Raw genomic sequence first — 15,905 nt, 5'->3', positions numbered from 1 at the left:
TATGTGTCCGGGTGATTCTCAGAATCTGCTTTTGATATCTTTAAAGTGCCCGAAGTACCTAAAAAGCCAGTCCCAGAAGAAAAAGCACCTGTTCCCGTTCCTAAAAAAGTGGAGCCACCTGCTAAAGGTATGAGACCATCGCTCATAAGCAGCTCTTTTCATTCATTGCTTCAAATGACGTGTCGTGAAAAGATCTGCGGTCCCTCAGCAGTGATTGTTTTCATGTCGTAATCGTCGTCTTCCTATACTTGTTCGTTGCTAAACGGCATCTTCATTAACAAATGTTCTTCAGTTAAACACTAGAACACTAAACGGACAGTGTGCAATGTTATCGTAACACATCTAAATTCAGTAAAGTGCCCAGTTCACTTGTAAGTGATCTCACAACTTGATATAGGACCCTGCTCCTCACTTTATAATAGTTAGCAATATTCGATCCCAATATTCATAACTCTGATGTTTTTTTCAAAGTGCCAGAGGTACCTAAGAAAGTAGAAGAAAAGGTTCCTATTCCAAAGAAGAAAGTGCCTTCCCCACCCAAAGGTACAAGACTCAAATCTTATATATTTGTAAAATATATAAAACTAAATCTTAAGACTCTTTTGTTTCTCTCTTTGCATCTTCCTCTTAATCATATGTATGTTCATTTCATATTTGAGTCCTATGCAACATATGTTTGTGTATAGTTGTTGATAATAGCCATCATGGTCTCTTTGTCTCTACATATTCTTACATATTCTCATTTTAAAATTATTAAAAGTACCTGAGAAAGCGGTTCCTGAAGAAAAAGTGCCGCGACTACGCAAAAGGGAAGAAGCTCCTCCAGCTAAAGGTATGCTTTCCTTCAAAACAAACAAACAAATCAGAACATAACAAAAAGACCACTGCAGTCAAATGCATACAAGGATTAAATGTAAGGTGTTGGTTGTGTTTAGAATAGATTTATGAAAGGTTTAGAAAACTTATTGATAAGAATATTTGTGTGAGATTGTATGGGAAAAATACGGAATAACAGATACAATCTTGCTTAAAATGTATATAGGAAGTGCAGTGTAAGCGATGGAAGTCAATTAATGAAATTTTATTATTATTTTCATATTGAGATATTTGTAGAAGAAATTTGGAAGAAATTCTTCCAACTTTCGTTCTTCTTTTCTCTTTATTTTTTCTTCTTTTCTTCTTTTTTCACTTTTGTTCCTTTTTTCATGTATATATGCTTATTTGAAGTGTATATGTGTATGTATTTGCAGTGTTTTGCTTATATTTTGTAACGATTATGTTAAATAAAATTAAAATTTAATTAAAAAAAACAAAAACTAAAATACCATTGGTCTTTTACATCGGCACCATTATTTAAATGTCCTCTATATCTTTTTAGTTGCTGCCTCTTCTTTGTAGCCGAAATCTGTACTTTTAACATCATTCTTGCCACTTCAAAAAAATTCTAAAACTAAATGGTCTCTTTAAAGTGCCTGAGGTACCTAAGAAAGTCGTCCCTGAAGAAAAATTACCTGTTGCAGTTCCCAAAAAGGTGGAAGCTCCCCCAGCCAGAGGTATGCATTTAAGTGGTCAATGGTCTTATTATCTAAAAGAGCTTTTACCTTTCTTTCGTATGCTGACCATCATTTTATGTTTTGTGCCATGTCACATTGCTTGCTGTTCAACATCTTTTCATAGGGCAGGAATGGGGAACCTTAGATCTGGGGGCGAAATACAGCCCTGTGGGCTTCTCTATCTGGTCTTCAAAACACTCCTCAAGCCACATACACTCCCAAGGTCACATACCTCATCGGCCATGCTTTGTATCCTCCTTGAGTAAAAGGACGCGGGTGGCGCTGTGGTCTAAGCCACTGAGCCTCTTGGGCTTGCCAGTCAGAAGGTTGGCAGTTCAAATCCCCACACGCGATGGGGTGAGCTCCCATTGCTCTGTTCCAGCTCCTGCCAACCTAGCAGTTCGAAAGCACACCAGTGCAAGTAGATAAATAGGTACCTCTGCGGTGGGAAGGTAAACGGCATTTCCATGCGCTCTGATTTCTGTCACAGTGTTCCGTTGTGCTAGAAGTGGTTTAGTCATGCTGGCCACATGAGGTATTTTTGTCCTGGCTGGGATGGATGCTTAGATGTATGGATAATAAAGCGGGGTTGGTGAGTGTGTGTACAAACTGACCTACTGTCAAATTCACATTAGTTCCTCTCTGCACATTTGCCTCTGGCCCTATGCACCACTGATATGTGTACCCCGGAAGGCTGCCCGAAAGAGAAGGCAGCCCTCAAGCTGAAAAAGCTTCCCCATCCCTGTCAAGAGGGGACGATTTGCTTATGTTTGTTTTGCAGTTCTGTATTAGCTTTACTTTGTATGTTGCCTAGTAAAGAACAGTATGTAGTTTACTTGTCCATTTTGTGGTTGTTAGTTGCACAAGTGTTCAGGCAAACCTCCTCAGATGTCAGTCAGGAATCTGTATATCCCCATTAAAACTCAATGCGTTTAATGTCTTTTAAAGTGCCTGAGGTGTCTAAGAGAGCTGTTCTAGAAGAGAAAAGATTTGTTTCAGAAGAAAAAGTATCTGTTGCCATTTCTAAAAGAGTGGAAGCTCCACCACCTGAAGGTATATGTGCAAATAATTAGAACTGTGAGGAATTTAACTGTTTTCAGGCGCTTTTTGTTGTCGCTGCTCTTCACTGCTCTTCCCTGTTAACATCTGCCATTACAGTTTTGTGTTTGTGTGTCTCTGGACATTTGTATAACATCTGACACCCAGCCAAGATCCTCAGAGGAAATGTCTTTTCTCAGATCCAATTCCTTGGTTACCCAGAATGTCAATAGCATTTATTATTTACCCATTACATTTTATCCCACCCTTCTCCAAAGCATCTCAGGGTGATATACATGCCCCCCCCCCTTTCATTTTGCTTTTGCAACAACCTAGTGAGATGAGTTAAGCTGAGAGATAGTAATTGGTCCAGTCACCCAGTGAGATTCATGGCTGAGCCCCACATTCTAGTCAGACACACCTATATCATGGTGGCAGAAGTAAATCTTGCACAAAGTCTTACAGAAGCCCTTGTGAAAGTGGAGGAGCTCCTATGGATCTGGGGTATATTTTGTCATTCAACGTTCTTCCATTAAGTCAGAAGCAGTCCAACTATGCTTGGAAAAGATTTTCTTCTAAATGAAGATCACCTTTGGATCTAACCCATTATCCTTTCAACTTTCCATACTCTGTGGAAAGAAGTCATGATTTAGGGACAGTGTATACATAGGACACCTGTAGTGCAACATGGGTTTTCCTACATAAAACTCCACCTGATTTTTCTTGTAAGAATCTGTCCCCTGATGGAGTCATCACATACCACAGTGCAGGATTCCATAGATCAAGAGACCTTGGCAAGTCATCTAGACCCTTGCAGTAGCTAACTTTGATGTAGATAACTTTGCTATTAATTCTCTTATGTACCTGTTGTAATGGGAAAAGATCTGAGATCCCTAGATTGCAGTTGATATGAATGTGTGTTTCTATGTATGCAAATCAGTTCATGTCCTTTGTATATGCCTGTTTGTAGTAATTACACTGACCTGGCAAGGGTGGTTATAGGACATCTAACCCCACAGCAAAATTAAAAATAACCCATCTTTAAAATATTAACAGTGGAAGAATGGCCTGAAGAGGTGGAGGAGGAAGAAGTGGAAGAAGAAGAAATTTATGAAAGAGAGGAGGAGATTTCTTATGAAAGGGAGGAGGAAATTTCTTATGAGAGAGAGGAGATCTCTTATGAGAGAGAGGAAGAGATTTCTGAAGTAACAGGTATGCCTCAATTCAACAGCCAGCAGCAAATGTTGGTATAGTATAATATCTGCCATTATATCCGTTGGGCTGAATTGAATGTAATTATTTAATGACCTTTTGAAATTAAGCCAGTCATTTGCTGCTTATGATATGATTTACTTTGTTCGGAACCCAAACAAAGGTTTAAAAGAGTAAATTTAAGAGTGCATACACTTTTTCTTTTCTTATTTCCCTCCATCATTCTTATTTTCACATGAAAATACAGAAACGGACCCAAGTGTTCGTTTCTCAAATTTACAAATATAGGCAGAGCACTGCAAGCCAATTTGTATAAGAATAAAAGATTCCTACATTCCTACACAGATAACACATATTATTTAGGGTGGCTCAACTTTCAGAGCCTCATTACTCTCCCAAGAAAGCTGGAACCACCAGAAACAGACAGAAAAAGAACTGCATATTTGAAAGAGATAGTATTTATTTATTTATTTATTTATTTATTTATTTATTTATTTATTTATATGATCTATTACTTGCTTATCATTATAAAATAATTCCAAATATTAGTCACCTTCATATCAGCCACGTAGAGCTCAACAAAACAAAAGTACATGAAATCTAACTTACCTAAAGCCATTGCTCCAAGAGCTATGGAATTAAAGGATGTGATCTAATACCCCATTTCATAAGGCTCCCCCTATTTATTACAAGAACCATTGAGATAGGCCCTTTCATGGATGTGACCTTTTCAAGGAAGTTGAGATATGTCATCTCTTGCTGAAGTCACTGTGGATGTTTACATTGACTTCAATGGGAACTGGGAAGTAATCTACTCACTTTTTTCCATGAAATGGTCAGAAGAGAGAGTATGGCCTCTGTTGAGAGGAAAGCAGGGATGGAGAACCTGTGGCCCTCCAGAGCTTGCTGGACTCCCAACGACCCCAGCTAGCATGGCCAATGGTCAGGAATTATGGGAGTTGAAGTCCAGCAATATCAGGAGGTCTGTCCCTGGAGTAAACCTACCTGCACATGTACTAGGAGTAACATGAGATGAAAGTAAATATATGTGTGTTTGTAAGAGCTGTCACTTTCTTGTTTTGTTAATTGTATCAACATGTGCATGTCAACTATTCAACTATACCTTCTTAATATCTTTACATTAACAGAAGAGGCCTACTACGCTGAGGAGATAGTGCATGAAGAAGTCCCACCAGTTAAAGGTATACCAGCAACTCTTTGGTATTAAAGTATCAACTCTTCAATATAGATGTTTGACAGCTGTCTGTCCCATGCTTGTTACTATTGTATTTGTGCTTGTTTTTTGTCATTGTAGTGCTCAAAATATTATGAACTATCTTTTTTGACTAGCAAGGACCTGTTTGCAAATTCCTGTGCCTTTCTCAATTTTAAACACCCTAATTGCCAGCAATGGGCCATTTTGCTTTCATATAACACCTTGGGTATCTTTTTATTCGGCTGTGCAGAGATGAGTATGTCTTAGTGTGTGTTTCTGTGTGTATATAAAACAGAATTAGCCTCTGAACATTTCGACTGAATTTTGCATTGAAATATGGATTCAGCTCCTTATTTTTCTATACTGTTTGAATAACATGCACAGCGAACATAACTGATACTTAAATATTCTTCCTGAAGTGCCTGAGGTTCGGAAGAAACCTGAACCAGAAAAGAAAGTACCAGTTGCTGTTCCCAAGAAAGTAGAAGCCCCCCCAGCTAGAGGTATATATATAGACTGCTTTTTTCACTTAGGCAAAATTAGGGTTGCCATACGTCTGGATTTTCTCGGACATTACTGGGATTTCAAAGGCTCAACAACTTTGGGGTTTGTCTAAAAAAACTCAACAACTTTCGGGGTGCCCTGGTTTTTACTTTTTGAAATATGGCAACCCTAGGCAAAATGCTTTCTTTTTTCTTTTTTCTTTTTGGTCGTCTGTCATCTAAACCATTTGAGTTGATGTTAATCTCTTTTGCATTAAGTGTGAGCAATTGCTTGTCTCTAAGCAATCTGGCTGTGGATTTACTCAGTGAAATGTATGTGTTGTAACTTCTTAATGTGTTTTCCTATTGATGTTCAAATCACTCCAACGTTATAAAATTTTGTAATATTTTTAAGTGGCCAAGAAAGCTCCTCCTGAGGAACTGGCACCACCTAAAGCAAAAGAACCTCCAGCACCCAAAGGTAACACACACACAAAATCATGTCAGTAATGTGTTTTGTCTAGAGAGCGTCATGTATATATTTTGTTGGTCAATTTCACATAAGAATTATATGCGTTTCATGCACTTTAATATCTTGAGGGACTGTCACCATGTATTGGCCCCTCTTTCAATCTTCTGCCAGTAATGCTGTCAGTTCCTCGGTCTCTTTTACTGTCTCATTCATGTTTTATATATGGTAAATAATAAATCAGTATTTTTAAATGGAACTGAATTATATTCAAAATATATTCCTGTCATTCTGAGATGGAGCCACATGCAACATTCTTACCTTTGTTTGTTGTCTTTAAGTGACCGAAGTACACAAGAAAAAGGTTGTCACTGAAGAAAAAGTAACAGTCACTAAGAAGGAGGAGGCTCCACCAAAAAGAGGTATATAAAGTTTTAAATTCTGTGGAATTTATATATATGTATCTTAAGATTTCTTGGGAACTAAAGAACTGCACAGCAAATGCGAGAAACCCAGGGGACTCAGTCATCAAATATCTCCCTCCATGATGCACAGCAAACCACTTTTGAAACCGAATGAGCTTTCAAAGGCTATTTGTGATATAGCATAGGAGAGAAATATAGCAGGGGGAGAAAGAATTTATTGTTCAAACCAAAAAAGTTGTTTTTAGCGTGCCTGTTTCTTTCTTTGCATCCCTTCTTTGCCCTAGTGATCTAATTATGTTAAATAGTCTGCGTTTCCTTTTCTTGTTTTATGTAAAATGTCAAGATCTCGGTACTTTGAATCGTTTTGTTACCTGGTTTATATGTGTCACATGTACGTGATTTAAGTCACCTGAAAATTAATAATATCTTTCAAGTGCCAGCTGTACCAAAGAAAGCTGTGCCGGAGGAGAAAGTCCCCGTTCCGGTTCCCAAGAAAGCAGTGGCTCCACCAGCTAAAGGTACACCTGTTTTCTCTGACTCTGCAAAAGGGCTTTTGAATAGATCAGAAACAGGCGCCCGCTGGAGTTGTGAACCAGCTGCTTCTGAGAAGGAAAAAGTAAACTTGACTAAATTTCACAGAAATGTTCTGCTCTGTGTCAAAACAAATGCAGAATATTAGGGTTAAACTGGGACGCTTGAAACGCTGGTGTTAATGAATTCCTGTAGGCACTTTGCCTGCACAACTTCGAGCAGCTGGCCTTTGCTGATCTGCAGCAGTTCATTGTGTTAACTGTGTAGTTTGTAAGGTCTTTTGCGATATTATTTTTATGTGGGTAAAACTGCCATGTGCTTTAGACTTCTTATTGCATTCTTGTTTTGTGAGGCATTTCTCTGTCACTGTTAAAAGCTGTCCTGAATCTTAATGTCCTTCTTGAACGTTTTCTGTAGTGTACACTCTTTTGGACCTTTATTTTTTTTTAAAGAAGAAAGAAAGAAAATTAAATGTTTTCATAAATATTATTTCTGTTTAAAAATCTGCAGTGAATATTTTACATTATGATGCCTTTGGATAAGAAATAACTATTTCTGTTCTTGAAAAAGAGCAAATCCCATAAACCAAAAGCAGGCCGGTTAATTATCTAAGTGTATTGTCAAGTTTTTGCTAGATGTATGTCTGCTTAATATTATGTTGCCATGTTGGTCTCCTGCATTAGAGAATCTTGAGATATCAAATGTCTATGAAGTTTTCTTTGTCTGCAATCCTCTTACAAGACCACCGACAGCAACACTTCAGAGAGAGGGTTTTAAATTCACAATGTGGTTTTCTTACATTTCCTATCTTTCAAGTGCCAGAAGTTCCAAAGACAGTTGTCTCAGAAGAAAAAATATCTATTGCTGTCCCCAAAAGGAAAGCAGCCCCTCCAGAAAAAGGTATACAAGCTTTGAAGTAAACTAAATCAAAGTCCAAGTGGTTAATGTGCTAACAACCTACCTATTAATTCCTATATCCAACCCTAAGTTATTAAGCAAATTGTTTTTTTTCTGCTCCAAATACATTTGAGAGGATATTGCTTTGGGCACTCCCCTCCCCCAATTTATTTATTTTATTTTATTTAAACCTAGAAGGTTTGCCATAAAAGTTACATTTGTTTTGTAACTGCTTAATCAATCTTATCGAAATTCCCGTTGTCTGACCCAAATAGTGTTTCCCATAAGATATGCTAAAGTTCAATACTCTGTCTTTAATAATAGTTGTGGAAGAGCACTGGGGGTATTCGGAAGAAATGTCTGTTTCTCTTCACACAGAGGAGGAAGTTTCATATACAGGTATGAACTCAACCAGGGTAGGGAAACAGGAATCCTAACCAATTCACCGTATAGATTAATGGGCAGGGTGAGAATGTAAAATGAACCTACTAGATCAGGCCAATGACCCATCTAGTCCAACATCCTGTTTTCACCGTGTTTCATGAGATGCCTTTGGGAAGCATGTGGCATAGTTGTCAACTTTTCCCTTTTCTTGCAAGGAATCCTATTCGGAATAAGGGAATTCCCCTTTTAAAAAGGGAAACGTTGACAGCTATGGCATGTGGGTATCACCTCAGTTTTCGCTTTTATATTAAAATGAAGTGTATCTAAAGGTGTTCTACTGATCCATTAGAGGCTTCCATCAGCCAAACGGTGAGGAAAGTGATTTTTGCCAAATCCCTCTTGTTCTTGCAGCCGCCATGCCTCTGCTCCACAAATGTGCTCTGCGGAAGGTGGCATGGAAGATGCAGAGGGGAAGACAATTTGGTGTAAACTGGTGTTTCCTTCCCTGTTCTGATGACAGAAGCCTCCACTTTCTCAAAAATAAAATAAAAATAAAAAACCTCCCGTCGGTAGAGGCGCATCTTTGGAAACAACCCAATCTGTCTTTTTCTTACATTAGCAGAATTATTAGTTCTAGAACTAAACCAGTGTGAATGCTAATTCACTAAAGAAGTTCACTGATATAAAGCAGTGGTGCAGGATAGTATTCGTGTAAGAATTGCTGAGGGTGTTCAACTTCATTCATGGTGAGGCAAAAAAGAAGCATTGTTGGCCTAAACCACAGATAACAGTGGGATTTTGGTTGTTTGGCTCCCCACACCCTCCAACAGAGTAAATTTCACAGCTTGCATAAATTATTGGTTGGTTTGTTCATTTTTGGCTTGGATGACTGCTACAGTTGTCCCATCCCATAAAGCTGAAGGCTTAAATCTTCCCATATAGAATGTAGAAATTTCTTCAAAATGTCAGTAACCTAAACAGAGACTTGGCATAATACCCACTTAATGTAACCAGACTTTCAATGACTTCCACCCCTTTGATTTACCATACATAGCAGCTTGCAATGCAAGTCCCTATGTATTATCTTGAAAAATTACTGTAGATTACTGTCTAGAGTATTTCTAAGTAATAGCACCTGAAGAAATGGGCAGCTTTCCAATATGATAGACATATAGACTCCACTGATCCTAACAACAAAATGGTGTATATGCACTACACCAGTAAGAAGACGCATGTATAAAGACTATACCTGCAACTATGCGTTAGCCACATCTTGTCCAAATGTTTGTTCATTTGTCTGGCAACTTAAATGTTTGTTTCTGTCAAATTTCCTATTGCTCTTTATGGCCTTCTGTACCTTTACCATCAAAGCTCTGAAACATAAATATACTGTGTCTTTAAAGTTCCTGAAGAACCTGAGAGAATTCCCACAAAACAGAAAATGCCCATATCAATTGCCGCTAAAGTGAAGAAACCTCCAGCTAAAGGTACATTTAATATTGTGCCAATGTGTGCTTTGTGTGCCATAAGTGTATACTGTCTGCTACTGTATATCTGAGTGTTCTTGTCCTAGCTTGATTCTTTCATTGCAGTGAAATTTGGTTCTTAGTATGCGTTAATTATATGTTAGCTAAGACTCTTGAAAATTCGTATTTTTAAGTGCCTGAAGTCCGTAAGACCGTTACTCGCAAAGAAGTGGTTCATGTGGAAGTTCCTCAATATGAAGAGGAGGAAGAGGCTCCCCAATATGAAGAGGAGGAAGTCACACAATATGAAGAGGAGGAAGTGACACAATATGAGAAGGAAGTCACTCATTATGAGGAGGAAGTCTCTCATTATGAGGAGGAAGTCACCCGATATGAGGAAGAAGTCACACAATATGAGGAGGAAGTACCTCAGTATGAAGAGGAGGAAGTTCCTTATTATGAAGAAGTTCCTGAGTATGAGGAAGAGGAAGAAGTGCCTCCTCCACCTCCTCCAGCTAAAGGTAACATCCCAGTTTACAAGTGCATTACAAAGAAAGGATTTTTTTTTTTTTAAATGCTCTTGGTTTGGCTTTGGCTTTTGTTCGCTTGGTTATTTATTTGGTTTTTGCTTTCGGTTCATTTTGCTTTCCTTTGTTATGAGATGTGTGCGGTGCAGCTCATGTTGCAAGTAGAAATAGCTGTAGTTGAATTAGAGAATGTGCCAGAAACACAGGGCTTGTCCACGCTAGGCAGTGTCTTTAGTCCTAGCAAAACTCTCAGGAATATATTTCATTTCCACCCAGGCTTCTCCAAGTTGAATAAAATGTCAATTCAGCAAGCTAGTTGTGTGCCAAAACCCTGTGACACCACAGTTCCCAGGGAGTAAATAACCAGAGAAGACAACAGCATACAGTTTGGGGGTAAAATAGATTACAAAAATATATACAGAACATCTGATAGCATTGTCCTATGCTCTACTGAATAGTGAGATCAGGAAGAAAATGTCTAGCATCCGATAGTGTCCCCATGTTCTTGCAGTGCCAACCACCCCTCTCCATGTGCCGAGCAATATATCTTAACCATATAGGAGATGGGAAATTTCTCTTCCATGACCTTCCCTTAAATAGCTTATCTTTAAATCTTTGCTTTTGAATTACTCTCCCCTCCCAGCACCAGTGTCCCCATCTGCAGAAGGACTGTGTAAAACATCTGCTTTGAATGTAGAAGGTTCTAGTTTCAATCCCTGACATTCCCAGGTAGGACTAAGAATTCCCCGTTTGTCACTATACAGTCATACCTTGGAAGTTGAATGGAATCCATTCCATTCGACTTCCAAAACGTTTGAAAACCAAAGCGTGGCTTCTGATTGGCTGCAGGAAGTTCCTGCAGCCAATCGGAAGCTGCAGAAGCCCCACCAGACCTTTGGCTTCCAAAAATAGTTCGCAAACCAGAACAGTCACTTCCGGGTTTGCGGCGTTTGGGAGCCAAAACATCCGAGCACCATGGCGTTCGGGATCCAAGGTACGACTGTAATTGACAATGAGGAGCTAGATGGACCAATGGTCTGGCTTGATTATAAAAAAAACAGCTATGTACGCCCCATTTCACTGTATTCAGGAAGGAGCCCCAACACTCTAGAGAGGACTTTCAGGGGATGCAAGTGGCTGCAAGGGGGAAGAGGGAGCAAGCAACTTTCCTTAAGTTAACTAAGCTTGCGGGGGTCATGTCAGAGCGTTGCAATACAGCTGTGTTCTTATGGTGCGTCTTGGTGCGTCCATTCTTTTAAATACAATCCTATCCTTCAAGTGCCTGAGGTACCAAAGAAGCCCGTCCCTGAGAAAAAGGCTCCTCCTGCGCCTGTCCCCAAGAAGAAGGAAGCTCCTCCAGCAAAAGGTACATCATCTCTTCATTCGGTGTCCTCAAACTCTTGCTTTCAGTTCATTAAGTTTATTGGCTCAGTGGTGTTAGTGGGCTGGGGATCAACTGTAGACATGGCCTTTGTTGACTCTCTGTTTTAATGTGCTGTGTGAACGGTGTGGTGTCCTCAACAATCTCTTGCCCTATCTTTAAAGTGCCCGAGGTGCCAAAGAAACCCATCCCGGAAGAAAAGGTTCCGGTTCCTAAACGAAAAGAAGCCCCACCAGCTAAAGGTAAATCAGTGTGAGGCTTGCCCTGTGCAAATAAACTTACCTTTGGGGCTACAACTAGGCTGTTGATTGCAATGATGTACTTAGATTTTCCTGTTGTGTTGATGTTGTGTCATGACCCACTTTTATGTGGTAAAAATTGCCGTGCAATAACAATAACTGTGTTAATAGTCCTTTAATCCTGTTAAATGTATTTTCTTGTTTTCTTTATTTTCTTTATTTTCTTCAACAACAAAAAATCTTCTTGTGTTTTGTGTCACTGTTCTCCATCTTCATTTGGAAACCAAACTCTATGCTCAAAGTACTGTCTCTTTCAATTGAAGTGCCTGAAGTGCCCAAGAAAGTGGTCCCTGAAGAGAAAGTACCTGTTCCTAAAAAGGTGGAAGCTCCTCCTGCTAAAGGTATTGTCCCCTTGTTCACCTGGTCATCCTTTTAAACCAGGGTTTCCCCAAACTTGGTGGGTTTTTTGGGACTACAATGCCCATCATCCCTGGCCACTGGTTCTGCTAGCTAGGGATGATGGGCATTGTAATCCAAAAACAGCTGGTGACTCAAGTTTGGAGAGCCTTGTTGTAAGCAATTGACCTGCCACATTACATAGCATGGCTGCAGTTTGTTGTACCTCTCCCTGGGTGGTCAATACCTTGAAGGGTGGGCCTATAAATATAAATATTAAAGAAACATTATATCAGTGAGAAAAACCTGGCAGTTTCATTAAGAGCAGATCTGCAAATCCCCTTGCCCTTGTAGTTCAGATGCAACACATTCTTCTTTTAGTTCTTTTGCTTTGTGGTGTCTCAATACTGGCAGGAGTCAAATCAATCTGCAAATTAATCTTTTTAAAGTGCCAGCCGTGCCGAAAAAAGCCGTGCCAGAAGAGAAAGTGCCTGTTGCGGTCCCCAAAAAACCAGAGCCCGCTCCACCTAAAGGTATCTGAAATAATATTTGAAAGATATAAATTATACATACATGTGTAAGTGCTTTACCTATGGTTTAACACAGAGATATGTGCAGAATATTTCAACAAGCAATATTAACCATGCAGAATCAACAAGGATGTGTAGATTTACATCCACAGACACACCCACCCGAGATATCAGTGGTTTTTGTGTTTTGTCTTCTACTACATCTGTTCTTTCTTTTTTGTGATACAATGGGCATACAAAGTCTGTTTCTTGGTGTCTTTAAAGTGCCTGAGATACCCAAGAAAGCTGTGTCTGAAGCAAAGGTGCCTCTCACTGTGCCCAAAAAACCAGAACCTCCACCAGCTAAAGGTATATCAACCCAGTCAAAACCAGTCTTCTTGATCTCATGTGTTTCTTTAATCTTAGATGTGATGCTTGTGTATGTCAAATATAGTTGTTGTCCCTTGCCTGTCAGCTCTTTCTATTTCTGTCTCTTTCTTTGTCACAACAAACCCATAAATCACATTCTTCAAATTAAATCTTTGAAGTGCCTCACATACCAAAGGAGCCTGTCCCAGAAGAAGCACCTGTTTATATACCTGAAGAAGAGGAAGCTATACCTGAAAAAGGTACATTCAGCTCATAATTATCCTTAGCAAAGACCTCTTTTAAAAATAAGAACAATAATATGATCTGTGTCGTTTGCTTTACGTTCTCTAAAAGCCATGCAATCTGATCTTATGCATGTTTACTCAGGTATAAATTCTGCTAGGCTTACCAAATTCTAGGCAAGCAGAGTTTTGCTCATTCAGTGGGACTTCCCTTTCCCCCCTTTTCCCCATGCACCCCCCAAAATCTGCTCAAATAGTCCCCTGACTTCCATATGTGAATTTTGAGGGTGCACAGAGTGGCACTGCAGGTGGGAGGAAACAACAGGAAAGTTCCATTGGCTAATCAGTAAAACAGCATTGGAGACAATGAACGATTACTCCCAAGTGAATGGGCATAGGACTGCAGACATACTTTTAATTGCAGCCTAAATACTTCTCTTTCTTGATCTGGTTTCGTGCTGCAGTTTTCTTTATAACGCCTCTGAAAATAATTTGACAAACCTGTTTCTAAAGACATAAATAATAGCACTTAAGTATTTAAAGATAACTGTTTCTAAGTAAAGATATTTGCATAGCCATACTCAAGAGGTGTGCCATCCAATGTTGGAGGCAAACCATGTGAACTGGTTTTGAAGAAGACATTGGGTAGGTATCCGAGATCAACCAGCCTACCTGCTGGTTGGTGATAGTTGGGTCAAGAGGTCACGCCCCAACACGCATCAAGTGTGATGCTCCCCGCTGGGCCGGCTCTCAGTGGGGTGCTTTGGCCCATTGGCCTCCATGTGACCTCTGAACAGCAATATCCCTTCCCAAACCCCTTTAACAGGGTACCCAGTTGTAAAAAGCTCCAGACCCGATTCCTTAACCTTAACCTTAACCTTAACTCATGATCTGATTTGGTATAATGACACTTCTTTGAACACTGTGGAATTTACTCCTAAGTAAACATGAATAGGATTGCTGTGCATTGTTTAGTTATCATGAACAAAGGCCCACATACTGTTTCGCAAATTGTTTATGAAACTGCGAAATTTCTAATGTAGTGTGTGATATGGCATGGCTGCTGTTCCGAGAGGAATAGTCACAAATTCTGTTATGCAAACCCTAAAGCAGATTCATGGATTGTGGCCTATGCTGTGACCTGTGTTTGTGCTCCCCGCCCTGCCCCACCCCCAACATAAGTGGATTAAAAACAAAATTCTTAATCCGAAAATATGTGTTTAAAGTCCCAGAAGTGCCAAAGAAAGTCGTCCCAGAAAAGAGAGTCCCTGCAGCTGTTCCCAAAAAAGTGGAGCCTCCTCCAGCAAAAGGTACATTGAGTAACAAAGAATTAGTGTATGTTTTCTTCAGTTGTACTAACAACCTGACCTTCCAGAAGATAAAAGAAACTTCTTGTTTGCCAGTGAATTCAGGGGGATTTAAACTATGTGCAGGCGAAATTTCAAAATGTATATAGTACAACATGTTTGTCCTGTGTCACTTTTGTCTGTTTGTAATGTATGGAAAATGGCTTCCTGGCAGAATATTGTCTGTTGGGTTCTTGAATTGCTGAAGTTCTTGTTCTGCAAATTTCTTGCTTTTTGTACACAACTTCCTGTTCTTGGTGCTTCTTGGTGTTGTGTTAGCACTGAGGATTTTTTAAAAAAAACAAAACATATTCTCAAAACACTATCATGCTTTTTTTTTTTTTAAAGTGGCTGAGGTTCCTAAACCCATCCCTGAAGAGAAAGTGCCTGTTCCCAAAAAGGTGCCGTCTCCTCCAGCAAAAGGTATAGCCATATATCAAAACCAGAACACTTTTGACACTTACTTTAAGTCTAGAAATTATCATTATGTCTCAGAGCATTGAAACACATAGCTAACAATGCTGTGAAGTCTTACATGTTTGTGTGTGCGGTGGCTTTAAATTAAGTCTATGCTGTCTTTAAAGTGCCTGAGGTTCCTAAGCCTGTTCCGGAGGAGAAAGTTCCTGTTGCCAAAAAGGTCCCAGCTCCTCCCAAAAAAGGTATATCGAATCTTTAAAACGGTGTGCAATTTTTATTTTTATTTTTGTCCATAACTGATAACTATTTGTATTAATTCATTAGCTATTAAAGTAGGGTTGCCGTACGTCATACCTGGTGTTCACTTTTGGGAATATGGCAAAGTTGTCTGAATAGACAGCTCTTAAATGTTGCAATGTCATATGTGTTTGTCCACGCTGGCTCGAGACCAAATTCTTAAAACAACTCAATATTCTTTAAAGTGCCTGAAGTTCCCAAACCAGTCCCAGAAGAGAAAGTCCCTGTTCCTAAAAAGGTGGCAGCTCCTCCAGAGAAAGGTATATCCATAAATCTATACTTATAGATACATAAGATGATAACATTTATCATGGCATTAACCAGTCATTTTTGTTGTTGTTGTCCCATTATGTTTGAACTTGAACCAACTAAACAATGCCATCCTATACACTTCGATTCAGAAGTAAGTCCCATTGGGATCAATAGGACTTACACCCAGGAAAATGATGGGTATAGGATTGCATCCTAAATCAGCATAGTGATTTGTGTCATCTTGTATGTCTGTGTGT

General features: G+C 39.4%; 1 protein-coding gene across 1 annotated transcript in view; it reads left to right on the top strand.

The window, feature by feature from the left end:
* The window catches only part of TTN (titin), a 285,564-nt gene that overhangs the window by 126,210 nt on the left and 143,449 nt on the right, over nt 1-15,905 (top strand). Inside the window, exons 121-145 of the mRNA XM_083403724.1 lie at nt 47-127; nt 472-543; nt 761-832; nt 1,470-1,553; nt 2,502-2,606; nt 3,648-3,803; nt 4,952-5,005; nt 5,439-5,522; nt 5,917-5,982; nt 6,312-6,392; nt 6,830-6,913; nt 7,743-7,826; nt 8,148-8,222; nt 9,611-9,694; nt 9,868-10,194; nt 11,480-11,566; nt 11,746-11,823; nt 12,144-12,221; nt 12,666-12,749; nt 13,011-13,094; nt 13,274-13,354; nt 14,563-14,646; nt 15,031-15,105; nt 15,267-15,341; nt 15,582-15,656. Coding sequence (XP_083259850.1) covers nt 47-127; nt 472-543; nt 761-832; nt 1,470-1,553; nt 2,502-2,606; nt 3,648-3,803; nt 4,952-5,005; nt 5,439-5,522; nt 5,917-5,982; nt 6,312-6,392; nt 6,830-6,913; nt 7,743-7,826; nt 8,148-8,222; nt 9,611-9,694; nt 9,868-10,194; nt 11,480-11,566; nt 11,746-11,823; nt 12,144-12,221; nt 12,666-12,749; nt 13,011-13,094; nt 13,274-13,354; nt 14,563-14,646; nt 15,031-15,105; nt 15,267-15,341; nt 15,582-15,656 — 2,310 coding nt within the window. The remainder of the gene's footprint in view (nt 1-46; nt 128-471; nt 544-760; nt 833-1,469; nt 1,554-2,501; nt 2,607-3,647; nt 3,804-4,951; nt 5,006-5,438; nt 5,523-5,916; nt 5,983-6,311; nt 6,393-6,829; nt 6,914-7,742; nt 7,827-8,147; nt 8,223-9,610; nt 9,695-9,867; nt 10,195-11,479; nt 11,567-11,745; nt 11,824-12,143; nt 12,222-12,665; nt 12,750-13,010; nt 13,095-13,273; nt 13,355-14,562; nt 14,647-15,030; nt 15,106-15,266; nt 15,342-15,581; nt 15,657-15,905) is intronic.

The sequence above is a fragment of the Podarcis tiliguerta genome (genome assembly GCF_965153285.1).
Source record: "Podarcis tiliguerta genome assembly, chromosome: 1".
NCBI classification, from domain to species: Eukaryota; Metazoa; Chordata; class Lepidosauria; order Squamata; family Lacertidae; genus Podarcis; species Podarcis tiliguerta.
This window is presented reverse-complemented; position numbering and strand designations above follow the sequence as displayed.